Source organism: Magallana gigas, chromosome 5 (assembly GCF_963853765.1).
Source record: "Magallana gigas chromosome 5, xbMagGiga1.1, whole genome shotgun sequence".
NCBI lineage: Eukaryota > Metazoa > Mollusca > Bivalvia > Ostreida > Ostreidae > Magallana > Magallana gigas.
The window spans coordinates 16,704,619-16,717,093 of record NC_088857.1 but is presented as its reverse complement, the minus strand read 5'-3'; the positions used below and the strand labels follow the sequence as shown (position 1 = coordinate 16,717,093).

Sequence of the window (12,475 nt, the reverse complement as noted above, 5' to 3'; positions counted from 1 at the left end):
TTTCATATTTTCTAACATTTCGCTAAGATGAGACTTTAAAGATTAAACTGGAGATAAATCTTTCATTTTTATTTTAAATTTTTGGAAAGAAATCCTATTTTTACTTCAAACATTGATGATTAATGCTGCCTTGAATACAAGGCCTTTTCAACGGTTGATAAATTTTTTTTTCAGTTCAACACACATACTATTTATATAAATGTACTTTTATGGAATACTTTCTGCTGTTATACTTAAATATATTGAACAACTTAGATCTGAATATAAGTGGGTACAATAATTGAATTTTTGGAATGAATATCTATAAATGTTTCATGTACGAAGATTTCAATATCGAGTTTTTGTCACGACTACTAAAATTAGGACCTATACAGCAGTAAAACAGATGTATATAGAATCGAAGGTAGGTTTTGGAGAATGGTTTAGTATTAAAAAATAATAAATGTTTTTAGACCACCCAAGTAAAATAATATATAAATGAAATACAAAAACACGAATTTATCATAGAGTGGAATAAAAACTTTGTATATATCGACAATCTTTAATGTTAAGAGAGATGCTGATATGGCGGTGTTTTAAAAGTTTGTTTCAAAACAAATAACCTGACATACTTCATGAGAATATTTTCCTATGAGTCATTTTCTTAAGATGCAGGAGGAAAAAAAATAACAACGCTTTCGCACATTGTTTCGTGTATTCTTTAAGTGTTAACAAAATATTCCATCGACATTTTCTTGAGTTGGGTGTGCAAAACGTTTTAATTCATGTTCTTTTTCCAGTACTTTAACAGGTGTCAAGACGAAACAGATGCTACGATGCTCGCTTAAAAAACAATTGTTTTAAAAAATGCACAGGGCATCACAGATATGGATGAGAGAAAAAGCTAGCGGCAAACATACACTGCGGTTGGTAAAAATCAAAGAATTTTTGTTTGACTGCACGCGAATTTGTACATAAAGTAAGAGCTTTTAAAAGCACGCTGTGGCCCATCTTGTAGGGGGTGGGGGTTTAAATGATATATCTGTTGATTAGATATTATAGTAAACTTTTTTATTGTCTTCAATATCATATTTAACCTTTGTGTTTTTGTTGTCTTAATTATTATCTTATTTATCTTTCATCATGGCTGAAAAGTTGTTTTAAAAAAATTGATTTCTGTGCGCGGGGGGGGGGGGGTCTATGAATATCAAATGAGCTTTTGAATATTTATGACAATATTTGCATATTTAGTATCATTAAATTTTCTTGTTTATTGATTATTGTTAACTATTCATAGGTTTGAAAACCGGTTCAGTTTGAACAACCACAGCCACATCATTCAAGATTGCACAAGTTTGAGGAGTTTTTAAAAAAATCTATACTTAAAATTTAAACTTTGAGTATCCTTAATTGGTGCAGTAATTTTTGAAAACTCTAAATTTCTTGTGATAAAACTGTATGCATGATTTCCATAAATGATTAATTTGGTTCGTTGTATATCTTCTCTTAGAGTACAATGTGGTGATTTTCAAGATATATTGGAATTTTTATACTAAAAAAAAAATGGTTCTATAATCATTATCTAATAGTTCCATCGGACCTAAAACAATGAACCGCGGTACAGGTCATGATGAATAGGTTATTGCCAATAATGTATTAATTGGGAAAAACATAGATATTTATCAGTTTTGTGAATATGTCCAAGTCACTTATATCAAAATGAAAAGTCGTGTGCCATTCAACATAGGTGGCGAGAGAAGAATTTTATTTCTGTACTAAAAATTACCATCGGAATGGTTTTCAATATTACATTTGCACCTAAAGCTTACGAAAATATTATTATATTTCCTGTTGATATTACCGATATATCCTGAAATATAGCGAGCTATCTGTCCCCCGGGTTTTTGGCATGCCTAAGCCAGGGCTAAAGATTATAAGAAACATTAAATTTCTATATTCCCGGCGATTATCTAACGATTCTGTCTCTTGCTATTTCACATTCGTCACTCCTTGCTGAGTTTTCATTCACAAACGGCCAACAATTTTTTTATTGCTCAAGAGATGGAAAGAAACACTTAATATTGAAGAAGAATTGGGTGAAGATATATTCTAAACTATATACATCTTGTACCTCACACTTGACATATTTTTTTAATAAGACTTACACTTTGTTGGGAAAAAAATATACGATGCATATGTATCAAGAAAGGTAATACTATTATGTATCTAATTTTTGCAATTTAAAAGCATAATCAAATCTGAAAGATTCTTTATCTCCAGAAAAATATCTCCCCTTCATACTTTTATGGTAACGACTTGAAGTAAAATAGGTTATGAAATATACCCCAGATATTAACTTCGTAAAGTTGAATTTTATTTAACTTGACTTTTTATTGCAGTTAACGCACTAGTATCTCTTAAAGTGTAACGACAAGCTATCCTGATAGAACATTGATAATTTTTTTACTACGACATCATTTAATACAAAACACAGAGCGATTATTCAATTAATTTCATATATCCTGTATTTTTGCACTATTGGAATAACTTTGAGCAGAATTCGCTCGATTTTAAAAGTATGATATTTCAAAAGTGCAACTTAAATTCTCCATTTTCCTTTTTAGAAGTGCGAAGAAAATCACGCGAACAATGTAGAAATGTCCTTGGCATATCAGCAAATTTTCACCAGCAAGTTCCTCGAAATCGGCGGTCGATGGCATTTTTCCTTACAAAAAATGAAAAAGGATTTTCCTGTTAGTTAACACGTCATCAACCAATTGTCGTCTGCGAGTTGATGCATGTGATCAAAATCACGGTATTTTTGAATTGTTCTGCCTCGTAATAGTAAACTCGACCAGAAATTCAACCCCTCTTACCTCAGTTATAAGGATAAGTTTTCTACCCTATCAATCATTCTTTCTCCACTAAATAATATTGTACTGAATTTAATCACCAATGTTGGAATTCTTTACTTGAATTTTTCGTATAGGCTAGTACAGACGTTAAAAAAATTATGGGGGAAAAGGATGCATGGAAGTACCCCGTCGATAAGCGGGTGAAAAAAAAATTGACAGATCAACCCAACTGCTGAACAAATGTTCGCTAGCTTTTAAGTGAAAGAGAAATTTGTAAAGCCATTGTGAAAAGTCTAATGGCCAGAGATGTGGCGATAGTGATAGGAGATGATAGACGGTTATAAAGAGATAATTTAACCTGCGCAGTGTGAGATAATCGTTTTCATTACGAGAGGCGACCGAGCTGAAAAATGCCTTTATCACAACTGACGAGACTATGATGTGAATGTTCTTGGCCGATCTTTATCAGTTAACTTCAAACACTGTCCATAGACTCCCCCCATATCTGTAGCCATTGCTCTCTATGGCTACAACCGGGTACCAGTAAAAATTGGTTCATGCAACAATAGACACGAGAGATATCGATGCTTGCTTTTAACGTTTACATGAATTTATTTTGATAGAAAAAGGCATCAGAGTAATAAGTGTCTGGAAATTAATTAATGGCATATATCAGCGCCATTAAACTTTCAAACAGCGGGGGAGCGGAGTGAAAAGTGAGATATATGTGACAGAAATCAAATCCTGCGGAATTCCAGCGCCTCAAAATTGACTTCCCTGAATTTTTGAACTGATGAAAGATTGATATTACCGATAAAAGAAATGAAAAGCAATCATTTTTTGAAAAATTGTTAATTTCAGGGTCCACATTTTAAAAAAAATACTGATATAGAAATTTTCGTCCGGCTCAATCACTCAGGTTTTCAAAAGCAACTGACACTTTATCATTCAAACAGGCGGACGTTCTTTAAGAGAGAAAAGTCTGTGGTCCTATGGACAATTAGATTGATATAACTTCTTTAAATATCTTTATAATAAATTCGTTAAAATAAGTAAAGCGAATTCGTAATATACATGTTTTCTTCTGTATGACTACGATATATATGCTAATTGGTGCATTTAATGCAAAAACATTCTTAATTAAGCCAGCTTATATTGTTATATTTTAAATTACAAACAATTTGTTATAAAGAAAATGAAGATTTCGCTATTTTTCACTTCATGACTCGTTATGTATACGAGAGCGTTAAAACCATAAATAGTTAAAATTGTAGCCGGAGAGTCCGCTTTATCCAAGATTTCGGTATATCCGTGTTCGTATTAAACTCATTTTAATGTACATAGTCTGGTTCTAGGTTAATTAACAAATGTTGTCATGAACCGTAAAGTAACCACAAGAGATAAGTTACAATAAAAGTGCTTTTGTTTGCTTTTGGCTTCTTTTAAAACTCAATAACTTCTTAGGCAGCATCTCTACATTCTTAGACGATGTACGAAACAATAAAACTGCTAATTTCAAATCATATTTATTGTACATCTATAATATCTGGGGTTGCATTATAGTATGAAGCTTCATTTCAAAGACAAAGCTGTACAAAATACATCCAATCCTCTTATGAGCGTAACCATCTATGAGTTTCAATGCATCTTTTTAAATTTTGAACTTTAAAATTTATATATTTACTTTAAATAAAAGTATTCTCGAAATCATATAAACGAAAATATAAAGAACCACCACTGCAAGCTACATTTGCACGAATGACTTAAAAATTCATTTATCCCTTTTCTTCATCGACCAGTTGTTCCCTAAAATAAAGTACAGAAAAAAAACCCTAGATGAATTGTTCACTTTATTATTGTGTTATACATGTGCAGTGGGATTGTTGATGCTGCTGTTGGGGGTTCCCAGCACTTTCCATAACTTACATTGTTAATGCATTAAAACTTAATCTTTATGCACCGTACGGCACGTTCCGCCCAGTAAAAACATGACGATGTATGCGAGGATCTGTCTCTCGAACCAATGACGTCATTTACCAGCGTATGAACAACCAAACCTTTACATTTACGCTACATGTAAGGTCTCCAAAACATTTTTAAATGTATAGTTTCCTCTGTAGTGTTAAACATCGTCATTAAACAGACCTTGTGTTCTTGAGCTCAATCCCAATACGTGAAAACCCCGAAATTAGCATCCAGTAAGCAGTAATTGTGTTGCTTAATAATACACTCTTGCTAAAGAAGCGATAGCTGCTGGCACAGAACGTATATTAGCAGACGTTGGTATGACGAAGGCCCCTCGCTGTTCCTCCTCTCTTAGGGGCCATACAACGATCACGTGGCTCTTGGTTAATATGGGTGAAATCTCGCCGAGTCAAATAGTCTCGAACTGGATGTTAAACAACAATCGATCAATCTAATCAATAAAGGCATCTCTTTTAATGTCTCGATTAACAAATTGGACTGCAGTGTATCACCCATTAAGTTACTTGACTTGTGGATAGAAAATACTAATTGAATCTTATTAAGGCTAATATTTACCACCTAGTTAAATTGTACCCACATGACATATACAGGTTGAAAATGCTTCACTAGCATTTACCAACAGAAGTCTTTCCCTGGCATATATGGTACATGTTTAACGTCAGAATTAAACACCCATCATTAGCAATAACTGTGTGATATTATTGATGGGCTTAACCAAGTCTTGCGTTATTTTCCAGATAATAGTAATTATCTAGCAGTCAAATATACTTTGTAGGTCAAGGTCATTCATTTATAAACCTTGTAGAAGCTAAAGCTATTTCTGCTTACATTTGTTTTGCTGGGCTCTTTTTCTCAATCAGCCCTATGACATATAATGTAAACTGACATTGACCTTTAACACTACAGTATATCAAGAAAACAAACAAAAAAGAGCATGTCCCGTTTTATGATGACTTTATTCTTGTCAGTCATGTTGTTCATAGATGAAGTTATACACATTATAATTAATTAAGATTTGTACATCAAAAGCATTTACAACTCATGCATGTCGACACAACCCACACATGACATTGACTCCCTGACCCTGGACTGGTTCTGACCAACCTGAGGGTCTGGGGAACAAGCTTACACAAGATAGACAAGATTTCTTATACACAGACACAACAACAAATAATTTCACAACAGTGGCTCCTCTCTTTAAGCCAAAAAACCTTTCTGATCAAATTTCTATTTCATGAAAGGTTAACTTTATGATATCTGGGGTTAAAATGTAATATTACATGCAAATTGTGCATAAGAGTTTTTCATTGAGAACCTCGATTCGCGGAGATTTGTCTGAGAACTTCCTTTGTAAGCTGATCTATACAAGTGTCAAGATGGAGACAATTATATGAGAATGAATGATAAAAAACAATGATAAGGTGAAAAACACCACTTTTTGTATACACAGTAAAAAGTCCTACAACAAACCCCTATAATATTTTGTTCAGGTTAAAAAAAAATATGTATGATACACTGAATATACCATTAACATAATAATCTACATTTTTCTCTACATCATTGTCAAGTTTACTCTGCTTCCATAGCCTACATGTACACTTGAGAGAAATTTCTGTGAGACTAAAAGACTCATGACCCTGTGTTGCTTTCCTATAAACTTCTATTCTAGTCAACTATGAGACAAATTATTACCTTTTTTTTTTGAGAAAAAAAAAATCTGATTGGCAAGAATAACAGTCTTTGGAATATTTGTAATATGTTAATTATTTTCTCTCTATCAGTACTACAAGACATAACATGACAAAAAGAACATGCAATCTCCATACAGACCAACCAATCTCATTCTTTTACACCTGAAAGACACAGTTAACTGAATTTCATTATAATTTCAATGCTTAGAAGAATTCCAACATGATTTGTATGCCAACTTCATTTCCTCACAAGGAAATTCCTTTCCTCTAACACAAGACTGTTACAATACTGAATGGGTTTTCTTATCTCTTTCCCTTTTGTTCCTTGGGCCAACACAAGCCCCACCCATATCAAAAGCCAAGTTGAGGCAAACAACCAATAAACTGACAACAAATCATTCATGAACAGCTTAAATATATTTTTTTCTGTCTCTTTCTTCATACACTGAGCATTCATAAGCTTACAATAGATCCTACAATAATGGATGAGCTCCCCTGATAGGTCCTATAACAATAGGTTAGCTCCCCTTGTTGGATTTTTTAATCACTTGTTCAAATACTGGCCTCACACCCATTTCTGTTACATGATGATTTTTAAAAAATTACATGAATGACATTTTTTTTCGTTTCATCTAGTACAGTTGTAGAATACACCCATTTTACTGACTCAGGTCTACAAAACATAACTGTGATCTATTGTCCAACACAAAATGTGATTATGTCTCTGGGGTGAAGAGTACAAGCTACGATAGTGAAAACTTAACTTATGAATATCATTATCTGTTCAGGTTAAATAGTTAAGAGGTGCCTCTAAATAGTTTTAGCATTTTTTGTGTGATATATAGAGTCAATAACTTTATATCAAGGTGTACATTATTAATAAGACATTAAAAACTTTCAGAGAACCGTACAAATCCTTAATTACTTTCTTGAAGATCCTCCATCTTTCCTGTCATTTTTAATTCCCTTGTCAGGGAATACACTCTTTCTTATGAACACACTACAATTAAAAAAAGAAAAAAAAAGAAATAATATCATTAAGTATACTCCTGATAAAGTACAACATGGATTCTGACGCCAAGCACATAGAATGTTCATCGGTGTACTGTGAAGCCAACATCGGGCTGAATTCAACAATGCAAGCCATGAAGATATGTTATGTCCTTGACATCTGTATTTCTCCTTGACCTCCAAATCCTGGCTCTAAAACTATCACCACCAAGTGAGTCCATTAAAAAGCTGTGTTTCTTTCACAATTTTCACTCAAGGACACACAGTTCAGTTGTACTTTTAAGTTTTCACATGGAATAAACCTTTTAAGCTCTTCCTGTGGAATGGTATCATCGGTTTCTATGGCAATGTAACATGTTGCTATGGAACTTGTCTCATGTATCTAAGGAAGATGCTGAAGTACCACTACTAGACTGCTGAGCTCGTTTGATGTATAAATTCAATAATTTTACCTGAAACAAAATAAAGGAATTAGAAGTATTTCATAATGAGACAAAGTGGTGAGGCCCCCTTAAAATATTGTTTGCTTTCTCCTGATTTGAAATATTTTGATAAACATTGGGAGCCCCAAAAAAATTTTTTTTTTTTGAAAATCATTTGTTTGCAGATTTGGTTCCTAATTAATTTTAGTAAAAACTTTAAAAAACAGAAATGATTTTTTATCTACCAATCTCTATTTTAAACATTCAAAAGGGAAAGAAAACAATTTTTTCTTCACATGGACCTAATGTAACAAACATGGTTACCCTATAGGTCATTATCCAGTTGCTAGTGTGAGGTATTTCTAAATTTTTATTTAAAACTAAATTAGGCTAAAGTTAAAATACCTCACACTTAGAAATATGATCAATCCATTAAAAAAACAGGTCTTATAATTCCATAAATCCAAAAGGTGAGTCAAAATTGTTCACGAGATATATTTTCTTTCAGCAGATAACGACAATCATATATCACCTACTCCAATAGCCTGCACTTGCTAATCCTACTACAAATCACATTATTGATGTGTCTAAAATTACAGCCCAGATAATTTTGGAAATTTATCGCTGACAAAAACTTGAGATTTACGAGATTTGTCATACCCCGGCTGTATTAAATATTGGACCATAATTTCATAATTTTCTATCTTTTAAATTTTGAAAAGAGATACATTGATGTCACTGCACTGATAATGGTAATAGGTGGGCTCCATAAACTATATGTGGAGGCACGCACTAAATTTAATTGGACACTTTTAACAAAAAAAGATATCTACCATGCTATAAAAGTTATATCACTCGTGTAAGTTTTTATTTTTCATATGAAGACAGTTTAGTCTGAAATCGTTTCAATATTTTGATTTTTACGTGATTTCAGATAAACAATATAAATAGTAATGAAAGAATGTTCTAAATTGAAAGGGACGTCCATTGAACGGATCCATGAGAATCAGCTAGAATATCATCTAAATTATGAATCGTTTCAAGTTTAAGAAATGGCTATAAAAAAAAACTGCATGGACCATTAAACCGGAATACGGCATGAAAAATATTGCAGGCAAGCGACAGATCCTAATCTATTCACATACGACTTTGAACTCTTTACAGATTCATAAAATGCATTTTCATATTCCCATAAATCTAGTCACAGCATTTTGTCTCTCCAGCCGATTCTGATCACAAAATTCAAAAGCATCAAATTCAAATTCCGATGCAGAGAGGACACCTGCATCTCAATGTTGACTTCATAATCAAGTGTATGATAAGGTGCATAAATAGTCGTCAAATAAGCTGATTAAGAAGCACATCTATGTCAAATCTCTATCTATATGGTGTAAACTGAGACCTACGAGGTGATAATATTTCCCCCCTTCTTTCAAATTTATATCGTTTACATCTTCTTACCAAAAAAGAATTATGGCTAGGAGAGAAAAACAACTGAATTCATTATCTATCAAAGCTGAAAAATATAAATGTGGAGAAATTCGAATGTGTGAAAGAGAGAGAGTGCTTGAAAGTCAAACTCCTAAAGTTCTCCTGGTGAATTTAACACCATTATATACACACAATATGGATGCTGGGCTCTTTGATTACAGTGAGTATTCACTTGGTTATTAACCAGAGGCATCGTTTGACAGCACCTTTTCATCAAACCAACCTCCCTCACTGCTAACACAAAAACAAAAAACAAGGCCGAGAGCCTCTGTAAAACAAACTACTCATCTTGTGTTTACAAACTCATCGCAAGCAAAAGTACACACATCAATTTCATTGCCCGAAAATGTCTCTCTGTCAGGAATTACATAAGATGGGGAGAAAATTTTCCAGTTTTATTTTTCCATCAAATTCAATTACCCCTCAAATCCCTGGCCAATCCTTCCACAGAGCAAACCCCATAAGCTTGGCTCAGCGGTGGTCTGTTGTGGTGGTGTTCAAATCCCGGTGCAAACACCTTACCCCTTTCATATGTGGCTTAGCATTAACATATAAACATTACACCACACAGATATATTTATTAAGATATATCTGTATGACTACACTGCAAGCTGCCTAAATCCTGATCTCCACATTTAATATGTATTCCTTCTTCTTAACACCTTCTCATTTACGAAAAAGAATTCTTGAAGCTCTCATGGCCCTGACACAAAAATGATAATATTGTTTATCACTCAAGACTGCATCACACTTATCTAAGAACAAAACAAAACCCACATCAATTCACCGCAAATTTAATAGCCGACATTAAAATCTTCTTTGGAATATACCTCTTTGATGGATTACCACTAGTGTCTGATAACATCTTTTAAATTAAATGGAAAATTGCCCGACTGTTGCTTAAATATAAAATACATATGAAATCCAGATTCCTAACCATACAAATTATCTCTTTTTCACAGAGAAATGAATAATACAAATTTAACTGACTTGTGATTTCCAATACAAGAGATGCCGAATAAAAAGGCACTAAATCGTCAAGCCATATTAAAGGAAAATGTTCAAAGTCTACTAAGCACCATTTAACACTTTGTGTGCAGTGAGAGTGAGAGGAAGGGGAGTTTAACTCTAGTCTGATTGGAGAGATTATCCCTTCTACTTGCATACATTAAAGTGCAATCAATTTTTCATTTCTTGCAAGAATACTCTTGTATAGAGGACAGTCATTCATATTCTATGTAGAACCCTGTCTTAAAATTTCTTATTTCAATACAGTCGATTAATGCTCATCAGTGAATAAGGTAGGAGGACAACATTTAACTTTCTTTTATCTTTCAGGTCACACCCAATGTAAAGTCAGAAAATTCTTTCACTCTTTATTTTCAGAGTTCAATAGCTGGATAAGAAATCAAAAATAAAACCTTTAAATGATGTGAACGTATAAACAATAATAACTCTTCCTGTATATCTGTTAATTGTTGTAATATCTTAATCCTCCAAAGATTTAACGAACCTAACTGATAATCCAATCCTGATTGCACCAAGATAACTTGAGCCTGGAAGAGTATCAATACAAAAATTTGTAATCTTCTTTCTACTAAAAACTAGTGGAAACAACCTGATATCCCGAGTGATGTATGTGTTGATTTCCCAGGGCTGGGTGTGATCCTCTCAACACACCGATTACAAGGGTAAATATCAAGTTCTGTTCATTTATCATCCAATATTAGCCCTGATTTAATGTGTTCCATAAACCCTCCGTAATCTGACAGTAAATGAGCTAACAGTTTGTCTTAACACAGAATACATCAACCTTGTTTCCTGCATTCCAATACGAAATTCCTGATAATACAACAACCAGTAATGACCCAAGATTATCAAAGCTGCAAGAGTGACTTCCCTTGCCTCGTGTTCATCCCAGAATTCTGAGCTCTCAGCAGGAACAGGAAGTTTGAGTGACTGGTTTATATCACATTTTAACACTAACTTCTCCATCCTCCCTCACTCCTTTATATATTTTTATCAGCTATCCTAGAGCTACATGTCTGCACTGATCACAACAGATACCATACCTGTTTAACATCTAGCATGTATTTATACACTGTGTTTTTGGGCACCGAATGTCAAAGAAATTTTGCTTAAATGAATGAAATATCCTGCATAGTACACAAAACAAGCAAGTTTGATTGAAGGCAAGAAACTGATACACATGCATTACAATAAATCTAACACAGTCTTGTTCTAAAATAGATGTGAAGAGGGATTAGGAACAAGATTACACCAGCATCTACAGACATCAAAACCTATCTGAGCTTGATACAGCTTTTTCTACAGCTTTTGTACTTACTTTACTATAGTTGAGCTTAGTGAGGTGATTCCAGATCCCCTCGCCGACCTTCAGATAAATGGCTACCAGGCAGAAGACAGCCGACTTCCTGACTGTACTCTGCTGGTCATCATATCCCTGGAAGACAGAAAATATTACACTCACACCTCTCAAAGAATGGGACCAAAATAACACATAGTTTGACAGCAAATGACATTAAAGTGAAATATCAATTTGAAGGTTAACACCGCCAATTGAAGTGTCTATATACAGGTTCCTTACCCTTAGTAATCCAGGAATGATTTCTGCCATCTGTGCTTCTAATGTGTCTTTAGGTAACAGCTCTAGCACCTGAAGAAAGACAAACAATGCATACTTTAATACATAAACACTTTGTATACATGGAGGCATGAAATGAAAGCAATGGCATCAATCCTAGTCAAATTGTACCCAACTGTATTTACTCAACAGGTTAAAACAGTAAACCTTGAAAAAGGATGGTTACTCAGGACAAAATTGGCATTTACCATGCAATTAAAGTATTTATTAAACTGGCAGCAAGATATTTTGGAAAAATTTTACTTTGACAAACTAGTTTGGAATACATATACTGACATATCATATTTTCGAAGACTTTCAGTTCAAATAAATAACAAACTTTTACTTCTTTGGAAATTTATTGTTATCCGCCATAAAACCAACAATATTACATCG

The 12,475-nt window shown here is 33.5% G+C and overlaps 1 protein-coding gene across 20 annotated transcripts in view; it reads right to left on the bottom strand.

Annotated features, from left to right (window-relative positions):
• Positions 1-5,757: 5,757 nt before the first annotated feature.
• LOC105326845 (CLIP-associating protein 1) overlaps positions 5,758-12,475 on the bottom strand; it is a 51,680-nt gene continuing 44,962 nt past the window's right edge. For all 20 annotated transcript variants that reach the window (XM_066085372.1, XM_066085383.1, XM_066085387.1 and 17 more), the window contains 3 exons: positions 12,044-12,112; positions 11,783-11,899; positions 5,758-7,974 (listed from right to left, as the gene is read on the bottom strand). In XM_066085372.1, coding sequence (XP_065941444.1) covers positions 7,897-7,974; positions 11,783-11,899; positions 12,044-12,112 — 264 coding nt within the window. In that variant the 3' untranslated portion in view covers positions 5,758-7,896. The remainder of the gene's footprint in view (positions 7,975-11,782; positions 11,900-12,043; positions 12,113-12,475) is intronic.